This window comes from Orycteropus afer, unplaced genomic scaffold (genome assembly GCF_000298275.1).
Source record: "Orycteropus afer afer isolate SDZICR_OR568_19922 unplaced genomic scaffold, OryAfe1.0 scaffold00384, whole genome shotgun sequence".
In the NCBI taxonomy this organism is placed as follows: domain Eukaryota; kingdom Metazoa; phylum Chordata; class Mammalia; order Tubulidentata; family Orycteropodidae; genus Orycteropus; species Orycteropus afer.
Genome location: NW_006921971.1, coordinates 1,657,517 through 1,672,888, shown reverse-complemented (window position 1 = coordinate 1,672,888; position 15,372 = coordinate 1,657,517). Strand labels below are relative to the sequence as shown.

The window sequence follows — 15,372 nt, the reverse complement described above, 5'->3', positions numbered from 1 at the left end:
AGCAAAGCCCAAACCACACCCACTGCCGTGGAGTCCATTCTGACCCACAGCGCCCCTAGAGGACAGAGTGGAACTGCACCACAGGGTCTCCAAGGCTGTCATCTTTATAGAAGCAGCCTGCCACATCTTTCTCCCATGGAGTAGCTGGAGGTTTTGGACTGCTGACCTTTTGGTTAGCAGCCAAATAACCACTGTGCCACCAGAGGTCCTTAGAAGTGACTGTGGCTACACTGAGGGCTTCATATAAACCTGTACCGAGTAGCGTACGTGTTTTCATCATGTGTCCACCCCAAGGTTCAGATTAAACATTCCCGTTGTGAGGTAAAGAACTGTAGAGACACCTCGGAGACATTGCAGTTTGGTCCCAGACCATGGCAATGGCACAAGTGTTGCAGGAGTGGCCACGTCTGCTGATTTCCCCCTGCCTGAGAGTCGTAACCCTCAACTGTCATCTGTTCAGTAGGCGAGAGCAGGATGAAAAAGTGTGAAGTATCATGAGAACGGCCCACGTGGGACCCAGACACAGCGAGTGAGCACAGGCTGCTATGAAGTGGCGTCAGCGGACCTGCTGGACGCAGGGTGGCCACAGCCTGCAGTCTGTGACGCGCGGTGTCTGTGAAGCACAAGCAAATGGGGTGTGCCCGTAACAGTAACCCCATCTATTCCTAACCTTAGTCTGAATACTGTGGTCCCTGCCCCAAGTTCGAATCCAGCCAAAGACCTTACGGCTCCCGTTAACTCATCACTGTCAAGCCCTGAAAAAAAAAATCATGATTATGTTAGATGATAAGATGTGTCCTTTAAAATTCCAACTGACGTCCTTGTATCAGGTTTTTTGAAACAACATTTTATCCTGTTGTTGGTGGAGGTTTACACAGCCGTGTAGTTCCCGGTCACCAATTTCTGCATCAGTTATTCAGTGACGGTGGCTTCCGTCTTCCCAGTGCACGGATGTGCTCGTGATCTCTGTTCTGGTTGTTCTGTTTCCAGCCATCTAGTCTCCCTGCTCCCAAACCTTCTCGTCTTTGCTGTTGAGGAAATGTTGACGCCTTGTATCGAAGAGGCATTTTTCACATGTCTGCTAGCATAACGGGATGCCTGTTGCCCTGGAAAGAACAGCGCTCAGAGAACTCACCCCGTCACTTCTGCGTTTCAGGGAAATTGACCCAGATTGTGTTTGGCCACTGGGACGTGGTCACGTGCTTGGCCAGATCGGAGTCGTACATCGGCGGGGACTGCTACATCGTGTCCGGGTCCCGGGATGCCACCCTGCTTCTCTGGTACTGGAGTGGCCGCCACCACATCATCGGAGACAACCCCAACAGCAGTGAGTGCGGCCTGCGCCGTCCCAGCAGCCCCTGGGGTCGCTGTCGTTAGCGGCGTCGCGTCGGCTCCGACTCGCAGCACGCCTCCCTGCCCCGTCCCGGGCCACGGTCACTGCCATTGTCGTACCTGAGCCCCTCACGGCAACAGTGTGTCGGTCCAGCTCCTTGAAGCCTTCCCGTTTTCTCTCACCCTCTCCTGTACCAAACAGACTACACATTCATTTAGGTATATTTTGCCTTTTTTATTTTTCCAAATAATTATCCTAGGGCTTGTTAAGGGTTTTGTCAGACGGACACCTCAGTGGCAGAGTCTTTGTTGGAATGTGGCTGCATTAAAAGTGTAAGAAAAGGTCCGGCTGTTGTCACCTGCAGCCAGGCCACCAGGTCCCTCACACTGCTCTTCTGCCCCGTCTCCAGAGTCCCTGTCACACAGAAATGTCCTCTATGTCACCGGGCCATGAAGCTTCGTGTGACGTCTCTCCAGTGAATACAGCCCTTCTGTTCTCTGACACATGGCTGCCTCCACGGGGTCACCGCCCCCTCTCTTCCATGTAGTCCACACACATGCCCATATTCATTCAGCAGCACTGAGGACCCTTCCCGCCAGGCACTGGGGATTCAAAAGCTGAATAAGACACGTCCCCTCGCGGGTGTGATTCCTACTGTGTGTGCTGTTCCCGGTGCGCTCCCGGACACCCTGTGGGGCGAAAACGGAGACTCCGTGGTGAGAACACAGGCAGTGGCGGGAGCGCTCTGAGCCCACCCGGGAGCCGGGTTAGCTTGTGCACCCCGCAGGTTCTCCTGAGCACTTTCCAAGGGGCCCTTTGTTTGGGAAGAGCTACCCCAGCCCCCCGAGGCTGTGGGTCTGGGTCAGGAGTTTATCCTCTCATCTTCAGGCTCTGGGTCCCGGTGTGCGGACAGACGTGAGCCCCAAGGACCGAAGGACAGGTTGCCTGGAAATCACGAAAAATCAAAAACCCACTGCCCTGGAGTCGATGCCGACTCTTAGCTACAGAACAGGGTGGAACTGCCCGACACCCAGAAACATGGTACCATTGAGTCTTTTCCGACCCACAGCGCCCCTAGAGGACAGAGTGGAACTGCCCACAGGGTCTCCAAGGCTGTCAGTCTTCACGGAAGCAAAGCCCAAACCACACCCACTGCCGTGGAGTCCATTCTGACCCACAGCGCCCCTAGAGGACAGAGTGGAACTGCCCACAGGGTCTTCAAGGCTGTCAGTCTTCACGGAAGCAAAGCCCAAACCACACCCACTGCCCTGGAGTCCATTCTGACCCACAGCGCCCCTAGAGGACAGAGTGGAACTGCCCACACGGTCTCCAAGGCTGTTAGTCTTTCTGGAAGCAGCCTGCCACATCTTTCTCCCATGGAGCAGCTGGTGGGTTCAAACTGCTGGCCTGTTTGTTAGCAGCTGAATGCTTCACCACTGCACCACCAGGGCTCCTTAAGGAACCACTGCAGATGTTAGTCGCTGAGTTCTCAGTAGCTCTGTTGCATGTACCGTCTGTAAAATAAGCAGGGTCTCCTGGTAGTGTTGACAGCGATGAGTGTCTCCACCAGGGCTCTTCTGATTGTCATCATACAGGCGTCGTAGCAAACGGCCTTCTGGAATAAACTGAAAGGGGTGTGGGAAACCCTGACTCCGCAGGTGAGACACTCCCAGGGTATCTGTGTGTCACAGCTGCGGTGTTGTCAGGGAAGCTGAGGTGTCTGTGAGGTGCCGCATCCACCGCGTGGCTGGAGGCTGCCTCCCTCTACACATGGGCAGTTCCCACCCAGGAACTCACTGGAGGTGACAGGACGTGTTCACCTGTGCTTTCAGTCAGTGCCCTACAGACACGTTTTCACAGGAATCCTGTAAAACAGGAGCCGGTCAGAGCACAGGTCCTGTCCACACACACAGTGACACGTGAGAGCTACCGACTCAGGACAGCCCTGTCCTTCTGGGTCTCACAGTTGTTCCGCCTCTGCCAGGTGCCACCTGACCACTTTCTGCCACACGGTTTATGGGAAATACCTGTGTTTTCCGTCTCTGATGGGTTCCAGCTCACAGGTTATACTGTGAAGGAGTGTAACAGGAGACAGTGGGACCGTGACCTCCGTGGGCAGGTGTTGTGCGGCATCTCAGTCCCACTGTCCACAGCTGGACCTGCAGACGCAGAAACTCCCGGCGTGCCGGGACAGAAGGCAGAGCGTGTCCTGTCATTTCCCTCTCTGCTCTGAATTGTCGACTAAGGCACGGCGTTGAAGTGGGAAAACCAGACTCACAGCGGCTTCATCGCCAATAGATGCCAGTAGTTCACGAGCCCGTCTCCGTGCCTGGTGAACGTCACACTGAATATCAGTGATCAATGAGTCAGGCTCCTCGTGAGTCTCTCTTTAACCCGGTCGTTGACAAAACTCCCTTTTCAGTAGGACTCGAGTATGTGTGTCTCAGGGGCTCCAATGGCGTAGTGGTTAAGGCATCTGGCCGCTAGCCCAAAGGTTAGTGGTTCAAACCCACCAGCCAGTCGTTAGGGGAAAGATGAGACAGTCTGCCCCCGTAAAAATGGGCAGTCTTGAAACCCAGTGGGGGTCGCTGTGAGTGGAGATCTTCTCGACACCAGTTAGTTTGGTTTTGCGAGTGTGTGTGTGTAAAACATTCAATGCACTGGTGATGGCTTCCTTTCTGTCAGGCATGGCAGTACAGTATCACATTTCATCAGAGTGTATTTCCACGCGTTTCCCTATTTCCTGTATTCCCTTAGTAGTGGAAAGTTTCTTAGAAAACTTTAGGTAAACAGTAGGTCCGTGTGATGTCTTTCATATATATTGACCAAAATTAGAAGTATTAGAAAAAATTAAAAAAATAGAATAAAGCATTAAATCCAATTAGGAACATCTTCCAAATGAAACTGAGACCCATTGCAAATGAGATTTCAAAAAATGAGATTGATTTTGTAAAAGCTGCCGGCTGGTAACTGAGACAGCTGCTCTATACAATTACTGCTAATGAGTCGATACTTTTGAGTTTGGGGCTGGCGAGGAATGCGGAAAGTCGCGTGCACTGTCAGGAGGACTGACGGGTCTGTCCCGAAGGAAGTGCAGCCGGAATGCTCGTCGGAGGCAAGAATGGCCAGACTTGGTCTCACCTACTTTGGTCGTGTTGTCAGAAGGGACCGTTCCCTGGAGAAGGATGTCATGCTTGGTGAGGTGGAGGGTCGACGAAAGAGAGGAAGGCCCTCAGTGATGTGGATTGACACAGTGGCTGCCAATATGGGCTCAGGTGTAGCAAGGATTGTGGGGCTGGCACAGGACCAGTGAGTGTTTCGTGCTGTTGTACACGGGGTCGCTGTGGGTCGGAGGTGACTCGACGGCACTGACCCCAACAGCTGTTGAGCGGAGAATCGAGAGGAAGAGCGTGACCGTGCGGTGGTTATCTGTGCTCAGGAGGAGCCCCGGTGGAGCACTGGTTACGTGCTCAACTGCTAACCCAAAGGTTGGTGGTTCAAAGCCACCCTGAAACTCTGCAGGAGAAAGACCGGGTGCCCTGTTCCTGGTAAAGGTTCACACCAAAACCCATTGCTGTCTGGAGTCAGTTCCGACTCATAGCAACCATACAGGTCAAAGGAGAACAGCCCTGCAAGATTTTCAAAGCTGTAGTCTTTACAGAAGCAGACTGCCGCATCTCTCTCCCGTGACATGGCCGGTGGGTTCGAACCATCGACTCTGCTGTTAGCAACCGAGTGCTTAGCCTGCACCACCAGGGCGTCCTCCCGTAAGGATCGCAGCCGTGCAAGCCCCGTGGACCGGTTCTGCTCTGGCACGCGGGCTGCTGTGAATGGGGCTGGACTCGTCTTGGTTTTGGGATCTGTGTTCGGTGCTATGTTTTGCAATGATCTTTGTGTGTGTGTGTGTATGTGTGCACTTTGGGTGCAAATTTACAAAGTTTGTGTTGCGTTCAACAGTTCCTGCACATTTGATTTCACGCCCCGATTACCATCCCCCACCACAGCAAACTCCCCTCCCCTCCCCCCCCCGTGACCCCTTCCTGTGCCCTTCTTGACCACGCCCTCTGTCTGTCCAGCCATCGCTCTGCGAACGCTGCCCCTCTGGGGCCCCAAGGCCGATTGCTCTCGGGGGTGCATCTCCCTAGAGTAGGTGGGCATCGCCCTGGGGTAGGTGTTCTGCATGGAGGTCTTTCTACTGTTGGACTGAGCCAATCCACGGGAGTGAGTCCGTTTTTAGGCCCAAAGGGTAACTTGGGGGGGGCGTAGTCTGGGGATTCCATCAGACTCTATCCGACCAGCAATTCTGGCCGTTATTGTGTTTTTTAATTTTCTTCCACATTTCCCCCCACTTGATCCAGGATCTCCAGTTTTGATCTCTCCGAGTGGTTGGCATTGATAGCCGGACACCGTCTACTTCTTCTGGTCTCAGGGTCGTGAAGGCTGAGGTCCTCCTGGTCCATCTTATCCTTGGACTGATTGTTTCCAGACGCCTTTGATTTTCTTCACTCTTCTTTGCTTCAGATGAGGGGAGACCACTAGTGGCATCTTAGACGGCCACTCGAAAGCTTTTAGGACCCCAGTCACCACTCACCAAAGTAGGTTGTGGAACAAGATTTTCATGTTCTACGTTGTGCCAATTGAGCTCGGTGTCCCCCGACACTATGGTCCCGAGTCGGCAGGCCCCATGATTCTCTCCTTCGAGGTGTCTGGGTGTCTCTGAGAGGTCACCCCAGCTCTGTCTTCCATTGCTTCTGTGTGTGGCTAATTCTGCAGCACAAGGGCATGTGTAAGATTGTCTTCAGCCAAATCTGTCCTTGGTCGAGGGTGCGTTCCTGCTTATCTGCCCCCACCTGGTCTTCTCACCTGTGTGTGCATTTATTCATAGCCTGGTGTTTGGTGTTAGTGGTCATGTAGTATCGTGCACACATTAGTACTGGCCTCTGTTGTCTGTATCTTCTGTGCACATTTCAGTGTCCTTCCTTTCTCCAGTGTCACCATGCTGGTCACAGACTCTTTCTACACCATCCCTCCCCTCACCCAAATCAACACGTGACCCCCAGCTAATCCGAAATTTTCCCACCCCTTCCCTCCCATCCCCAGTAGCCACCAAAGTGAATTTCCTTCCCTGAGTAAACCTGGCTTTGACTGTTTACAGTAATTGACTCATATACAGTATTTGTCCTTCTGCAATTGATTTATTTCACTCAGCACAGTGTCCCCCAGGCTCATCCACTTTGTGAGATGATGCACGTATCCCTCATTGTTCTTTGATGGAGCACAGTATTCCACTGTGTGAATGTACCACAGTTTGGTTATCCATTCACCCGCTGATGGGCACTTAGATTGTTTCCATCTCTTTGCAATAGTGAATTGTGCTGCAGTGAACATGGGTGTGCATATGTCTGTTTGTGTCCTGTCTCTCACCTTTTTAGGATGTATTCCTAGTAGTGGAATTGCTGGATCACATGGTATTTCTATTTTCAGTTTTTTAAGGAAACGCCATACTATATTCCACAGTGGTTGTACCATTTTCCACAGTGGTTGTACCATTTTCCACAATGGTTGTACGTTTTCCACAGTGGTTGTGCCATTTTCCACAATGGTTGTACCGTTTTCCACAATGGTTGTGCCATTTTCCACAATGGTTGTACCATTTTGCAGTCCTACCAGCAGTGTGTGAGAGTTCCAATCTCTCCGTAACCTCGCCAGCATTTGTTATTTTCTGTCTTGTTGAACTTTGCTGTTATTGCTAGGGTCTATTTGTTGTATCTGTTTGCCACCAGTATATCTTCTTTAGTGAAATGTCTGTTCATGTCCCTTGCCCATTTTTAAATTGGATTGTTTGTCTTTCTGGTGTTGAGGTGTTGAAGTTTTCTATAAATTTTGGAGGTAAGCCCCTTGTCAAATATGTCATAGCCAAATATTTTTTCCCAATCTGTAGGTTCTCTTTTTAACCTTTTGGAGAAGTCTTTCCATGAAGCGCATAAGAATTTCATTTTTAAAAGATTCTAGTTGTCTAGTTTCTCTTCACTGCCTGTGCACTCTAACTTAGGCTTGATAGTCTATTTATGCCATAAATTAGGGCCCCTAGGTCTGCCCCTATTTTATCTTTGATGAATTTTATAGTTTTAGGTTTTACGCTTACGTCTTGGATCCAACTTATTCAACTTGAGTTTGTTTTTTTGTGTGGGATAGGGTATGAGTCTTGTTTCATTTTCTGCAAGTGGGTATCCAGTTTTGCCAGCACCATTGTTAAAGAGGCTATCTCTTCCTGCATTTAATGGGTTTTGGTCCTTTGTCAAAGATCGGCTGTCCATAGATGGATGGGTCTATTTCTGGGTTTTCAGTTCTATTCTGACAGACATTGGTCTGTCTGTCTATCGTTGTACCAATACCACGCTGTTTTGATTACTGCGTCTGTAGAGTAGGTTTTAAGATCTGGGACTGTGAGACCTCCCACTTTATTTTTCTTCTTTAGCAGAGCTTTGCTGATCCAAGGCTTCTTTCTTTTCCATATGAAATTAGTGATTGGTTTTTCCACGTCCTTAAAAAATGTTGATGGAATCTGGATCGGGATTGCGTTGAATGTGTAGATTGCTTTGGGTGATATTGACATTTTCACAATATTCAGTCTCCTCTCCATGATCGAAGCAAGTCCTTCCATTTATGTAGATCCCATGCAGTTTCTTGTAGTAGTGTTTTGTAGTTTTCCGTGTGTAGGTTCCAATGATCTTTTAAATCAAAGGAGAGTTCACTGTTGATGGTAGCTTTGTTCCATCCATTAGCCAGAAGTTAATTATAATAATGTGTAGAGCATTTGAAATTCCTTATGACGGGATGTGTATAATTACAAAATGTTTCTATTAATCTTTATTTAAGGGCAAAATCATGACTATGTTACTTTTGTTAAAAGCAGTGTTTTATTTAAGCTTTAAATAAGGACAAGAGTATCTCTGAGAAGCAATGACGACCGAACGTTATCAGTGCATGTTTGTCAGTAACCGTCAAAACTGGCCATTGTTATGGGCCTCAACCACCTCCATAAAACCCACCTTTCAGGACTTCGCTGGACGTTTCCTGTGGACGCAGAGCCTTCCGGGTAAAGTGCTCACACACAGACGTGTGCTGAAAGCTGCTGTGTCCAGAGCTCCGTCAGCAGCCGGCGTGCTGGGCAGTCACTGGCACGACTCCGTGGACTTTCCAAGACGTTGCGTTGTACTGTTCTGGTTCCCTGGTGCTGCTCTGACAGGAATATACCACCAATGGGGATGCCTTAACAAACAGGAGTTTATTCTTACAGTTTGGAGGCTTTGAGTCCAAGCTCAAAGTTCCAGGCTCCAGGGGCTGGGTGAAAGCCCCTCAACCTTGGGGTCCAGCTCTGCCTCCTGCTCCCGGCCCACTGGAGCTAGAGGTGTTTCTTCACTCAGACAGCTGCTGGCTGCTGAGGTTGACAAGCCCAAGGTCGACAAGTCAAAAGGCACAGTCCCGATGTTACCAAACCACACGGCAGGCCATTGACTTAAGTCCACTGTAAGTTCCAAGGTTGGCAGAGCATGGCAGGCTGCTGAGCAACGACACAGCTACATGCAGGGTCCAAGCGTGTCACAGGCTAGAGACCATTCCCAAGGCTTCTCCTTATATACAGGAAGCAGACCACATCCCTAAGGCAGCCACTCAGCTGCTTGTGGTAGATCCCACCATGGAGCTAATTGCCAGTCTCATCATGGGGAATAACTACCACCAGCCGCCCAGCCACTCACCCAGGCCCAGCCAAATTGACACACAAACTCAACTCTCACACATACTGAGCACGGAACTGCTTGGCCCTCATGGGCGTTCGGAGTACCATATTCTCATGCAAAGAGCGCACACGTTGTATGTTTTTTGCAAACCGTGCAGCCCCTCACACGTTTGTTTCCTGCATGTGCTGTGCATGTTATATGCACATGACGTTTGCGTGGGCGTGTTATATGCACAGGACGTTTGTGTGGGCGTGTTATATGCACAGGACGTTTGCGTGGGCGTGTTATATGCACATGACGTTGTTTGCATGGGCGTGTTATATGCAAACAGTACGGTCCGTTGAGTGCTCAGTACCTGAATCACAACTTGCTGTAAGATAGTATCTGCTGTCGTACCTACTTTAAATGCCCACCAACTGCTTAGCTTTCCATCTGGGCACCACTTTATGATTATGGAAAAACTGTTTCAGCTGTTGCCACGTGAGTCGTCACAATAAGAAACCAAACCAGGCTCACTGCCATCAAGTCAGTTCCTACGCAGCAACCCCCACTGGGTTCCGAGGCTGTAAATATTTATGGAAGTACATCACCCCAACTTCCTGGAATAATCACAATAGTTTAAAAAAAAAAGGTCAGATTCAGAATTTGATTGACCTGAGTCATAGCTCCTGAATTGGCCAAGCCCACCCAGACCCAGGCCACTGTGGCCAAGGCAGACACAGCACACTGGCTGGCTGCCACGCAGTGTGCTGGCCGGCTGCCACGTGCTCACCATTGGGCATTGTCTCTGTTCCGGCTTAGAGCCCCCCAGCTGCCACGTCGCTGGTCAGAGAAGCAGGCTCTGTGTGTCCCCATGTGATGGTGGGCAGACCACAGAGGTAGGTACGGCTCCACTCAGAGGAAGGTGTGTGGCAGTGCCGCCCTCAGGGTGTGGAGGCTGGACACATCAGCAGCGCCTGCAGAGGAGGCATGGCCTGAGACAACGTCCGGACCTGTCACAGTTGAGGGTCAGTCTCGGTACGTCACTGAATTGCTCTATGTCGCCAGTCACAGCATCACGGACCAGTGTGACTTAGTTACAACTCACAGTGCTCATCACTGAGATGGTCGCCAGGTGAACCCCCATGACTTTAGTGTGTGTCTCTTCACACTGTCCCTGTTATTTTTTAATGGGTATCGGTGTCAGGGAGTACAGAGAAGAGACCCCTGTAGGTGTGGAGTTGGCTACACTGTGTCGGATACGTGTCCGGGACTGACTGAGCCACCTCGGGAACACTGGGCAGCTTTCTCTGATCGTCTCTGCGTTGTCGCGTGTTGGCCAGAGTGACAGCGACAGTCTGCAGACGGATCTTTGTGAGGAAGAGTTTCCGAGCCCCCGAGAAGCTGGCCGGGCCGCCTGGCAGTGGTGACGGCTGAAGTGTCACCTGAACGTGGCTCCCAGCACCTCTGGCCCCTGTGCCCTTTCACACGTGTGATGCCAACCCGGGGATGATGGGGAGGTTGGCAATGGATGTCCAACGAGGTAACAGAATTTCAGCCATGTGAGGGACCGATGCGCCCCTTGGAACCCGACGTCTACACACATTCCCAAACTCATTTGGAAGTGATAAAAATTAATTTGCGCACTTTAATTGGAAGCAGCCTCCCGCATGAAAGAGAGGCACCTGGAGCGGGCCATCAGCTCCGCGCTGAGTGGGTGACTCGTCAGGGAGCTGCCTGGGCTCGGCCACTGGGCCTCCTGACAGTTACAGCGTCTCCACCTGGTGTCCTTCAGATGGATCGGTGCCTCCAGCGGGTCCCTGGAGTCAGCAGTTCATTGATCTTGAGCCTTGACGTTTCTCATGATGCGTGAAGGCTTCCGACCAGGTGGTCCCCAGGAGGCCAGGCTAGCACCGCGGTCCTTGCAACGCCCTGGTCTCGGCTCGGAGTCCAGCCTGCGTGTAAAGTGGCCATGGGGACGTCGACCCCAGGCATGGGCGCCGTGGACAGGCTGGTGCGTGACACGGAAATCAGTACGGTCGTGGCAGGTGCCGCTCTGAGAAGACACAGCGTTCCCCTCCCGTCACACCTGCGTCCTCACTGAGCAGTGCTGTCCCGCCTCTGCTGTCCTAAATCAAACAGGTCCGTTGGCCCAGGGGCACATCACGCAACAATGACGGGGCACCGGTGTGTGTCTCTGCACACGGCCCAGCTGTGCACACAGCCCCTCTCTGAGCACCCATCATGTGAACGGCAGCTCCGGGCCCTGCCCCACCTGCCGGCCACGACCTGTCAGTACACATCTGCCCAGTCCCTGCTCGCTCTCCGTGCCCAGCCCTGCGGCCGCCATTCACCGCTGTAGCGTCCAGAGGAAGGACCACCCAGGGACTCGCCTTCTCATGTGTTCACATCCATCTGTGTAGACAAGTTTGTCTCCCTTCTCGGAGCAAAGAGGCTTTCCGATGGCTTTGTCAGGGGCGGATATAGGGCCTGGCGGGAAGGGCACACCCTGGGCGCCACTTGAAGGGGCCTCACTGAGCGGTTCCCATCAGGAGCTGGGAGAGAGCATTCAGCCAGTGAAAGCGACTGCTGGGTGTTGGGGCGCCTCGGTGAGTCCAGGCCAGCGGTGACCGTGCTCTCCTGAGCGCTTAGACCCCCCCAGTTGTCATCAGTGAGGTGACCGGTCATTGTCATGGGGCACCATCGTGCGATAAGTCAAAGATGAACACGCTCCCCTTGGGTATCTGATGTGTGAGCTGACACTGTGGTGCAGTATCCACAGGAAGGGGGTCAGGCGTTGGGACAGGGCCGCCGTTTCCCACAGACGCCCTCTGGGTTTAGTGAAGGTGAAGCCGTCTCTGTGGTCAGGGTCATGTGTCCTGACACTGACCTCCCTGGGCCCTCTGAGGCCACAGGGTAAATGGGTGATGGACAGCCCTCTCCCAGACCTCAGCAGCAGACCCTCAGCCCTCCCACTCGCTCAGCCCAACGTGAGGAGACTTCACGGGGTGCGGGGCCAAGAAGGGGGTGCTCGGCACCCTGGCTCGGCCTCTCGCCCGCCTTCTGAGGCTGGCCTGCAAGGAAGGCCTTGGGCCTGGGTGGGAGGCAGCACAGAAAAGCGGGGTGACTCACACGGTCCCATTCCTGAGCTTCAGATCCGGGCACCAAGACCACCCCGATCCTGGGGAAGCCAGGTGGATGGACTGTAGGCTTGCTTTCCGCAGGTGGCACTGGGACAGTGATTCATACGATTGAGGTCCAGGTTCGGGACTTACAGGACCCGACGTGCCTGTCCCCAGCGCTCAGAGAAGGGAGGCAGGGCCAGCAGGACTTGGGGTGACTGAGAACACAGGGATGTACTCATCTCCCCTCCATCCTTGAGCATGCAGCCGGCGTGTCCTGACATGGAACCTTGTTGCGGGTGAATCTGACATGTCCGACCCATGGCATGTTGGGATGCAGGGCCCCTGGTGACCTGTGGAAAGGGTGGACCCAGGCACGGTTGGTATCGGTGTCCTATCTTGGCCACTCCCCCACGTGTGCCAGTGACACGGAACCTCGTCACGGGTGAATCTGACATGACACGGAACCCGGACGGGGCCTCCTCACGGGCCCTGCTGCTCTCGGCTGCCCTTGCCCACGTCAGTGAGACACAGTCCTGTTCATCTGCACGTCACAGCAGTCCTGGAACTCCTGCACCCCTGGACTGAACCGCTTTTCTGGGATTTTCAGTAGAAAGTCCATCCCATTCTTTTGTAACTGTGAACGTGAACGGAAATCTCTTCTGTGGTGATAGCATCTTGCTTCCTTGCAGAAAGGTCATGGGTGACTCTGAGTGCCCTGTCACCGAGCCTTCCACACCCAGGAAAGCCACAGTGACAGGGCAGCTCTGTTAGGGTCTCAGAAGGACCAATGCTGTGCGCGGGAGGAGGCCCACAAAGGAGCTTTGAAACGAGTGCCCTGAGGAGCCTGGACTTTGGTCCATCTCACTGAAGACCTGCTAGTGAACTCTGCACGGAGACCAGCAGCCAACACTTCTCCATCATCCACTTTGAAAATGCACGCACTCCTCACTTGCCAACATAGTTGGGTTCCAAAACCAGGTCGCTATGCAAAAACTAGTGTTACGCAAAAATGGAGGATGACTACATCATTACAGAACTACCGAATGACATCATACAGAACTGCCGAATGACATCATTACAGAACTGCCAAATGTCATCACTACAGAACTGCCAAAGGACATCCTACAGAACTGCTGAATGACATCATACAGAACCGCCAAATGATGTCACTGCAGAACTGCTGGATGACATCATACAGAACTGCCAAATGACATCATTACAGAACTGCCGAATGTCATCACTACAGAACTGCCGAAGGACATCATACAGAACTGCCAAATGATGTCACTACAGAACTGCTGGATGACATCATACAGAACTGCCAAATGACATCATTACAGAACTGCCGAATGTCATCACTACAGAACTGCTGGAGGACATCATACAGAACTGCCAAATGACATCACTGTAGAACTACCAAATGACATCAATACAGAACAACTGCCAAACCAGTGAGAATCATGGCCCAGGCAAGCTGACACATGACTTTAACCATCACACCCAGCATTCCTCGGCATTCGTTACTGACAGACATACATCATCAATGCATAAAATTGTCATAGAGATTTGTAACTATTGTGAGTGTGGTCTGTGGGGTGATGAGATAGCGAGGAGCAGGAATATTGAAATGACTGCTGATAAAAATGAGATGGAATCTGTGAATTGCAGGCCCCTCTCGCTGTGTTCCCAGTGTCTGGTCTGTACAGAATCTCAGCACGTGTACAGCATATTCTTGATCCCACAGTGAGTCCATCGGGGAACATACTTGGCAGCTGAGGGATCAAGGGGCATGGGGGTGAGGGGACGACGGTGGTCCCAGGAGGGACCTCCCTCTGCTGCGGCCCTCTGACCAGAGCCACATCCATCAGCTGGGATCTGACAGCGACAGAATAGTCCCAGACTGACGGCTCGGGGCGTGGTGTCTGTCCCTGGCAGAGAGATACAACATGAGGCGCGGCCTTCCCCCCGCGGCTTCCCCACTCGCACAGCCCCAAGTGACGTCATGTCCCCTCTTCCACAGCTTGAACAGGGAAAAACGCTTTCAGAACCTGAGACAATGTCCCCTCATAGTCAGGCTCCAGTTTATCCAGAAGGTTAGGGAAAACTAAAAGAAAATAAAACATTTTAAACTCCCTAAATCAGACATGGGTTCTTGAAAAAATTGTTTCATAGTGGAAACCATTTGTTTTTATATTATACAAACAAACCAAAACCACACCCACTGCCGCGGAGTCAGTTCTGGTCACAGCGCCCCGAGAGGACAGAGTAGAACTGCCCCGTAAGGTTTCCCGGGCTGTCAGTCGTTATCGAAAAGAGCTCTGGTTGCATAGTGGATAAGGTATTTGGCTGCTAACCAGAAGGTCAGAGGTTCAGGCCCACCAAGCGCTCTGCAGAACAAAGATGGGGCAGTGTGTACTTCCATAAAGATTTACCGCCGTGGACACCCAGTGGGGGTCACTTTGAGTTGGAATTGACTTGATGGCAGTGCCCCAAACCCAAAACCAAACTCACTGCCATCGAATCAATTCCAACTCACAACAATCTCCCTTTAGGTTTCCAAGACGATAAATCTATGGAAGTGGATTGCCCAACCTTCCTTCTGAGGAGTGGCTGGTGGGTTTGAACCTCCAGCCTTCTGGTTAGCAGTCAAGTGCCTTAGGCACTGTGCCACCAGAGCTCCTTGGTGGCAGTGTGTTGGGTTGTTTTGTTTTTTGTTTTTTAATCTTTATGCAAGTTGACTGCCTCAACTGCCTTCTGTGGAGAGGCTGGTGGGTTGAGCCTTCAGTTGTCAGCAGAGTGCTAGACCACTGCACCACCAGGGCTTCTCATTGCACACATCATATTTCTGCCCTTTTTTGTCAGAATTCTCTGCAGTATAACTAGATTATTTGACTAGATTTTTCTATACCACATAAGGTAAAATTTTCTGAAAACTGTTTAATTTAGCTTTGCTCTAAATAAATTTTCCTAAGTGTCTACTTTCAGGTTACAACTCAGGACGCTAAAAAAGAAAAATTGCTGAACTCACTACCATCAAGTCGACTCTGACCCACAGCAACCCTAGAGGACAGAGTGGAACTGCCCACAGGGTCTCCAAGGCTGTCAGTCTTCATGGAAGCAAAGCCCAAACCACACCCACTGCTGTGGAGTCCATTCTGAGCCACAGCGCCCCTAGAGGACAGAGTGGAACTGC

At 51.8% G+C, this 15,372-nt stretch overlaps 1 protein-coding gene across 1 annotated transcript in view; it reads left to right on the top strand.

Annotated features, from left to right (window-relative positions):
* Positions 1 to 15,372, top strand: part of NBEA (neurobeachin) — a gene marked incomplete at its 5' end in the record, with an annotated part of 985,874 nt that overhangs the window by 959,404 nt on the left and 11,098 nt on the right. Inside the window, one exon of the mRNA XM_042782600.1 lies at positions 1,157 to 1,327. Within this exon, the coding sequence (XP_042638534.1) occupies positions 1,157 to 1,327 (171 nt within the window). The remainder of the gene's footprint in view (positions 1 to 1,156; positions 1,328 to 15,372) is intronic.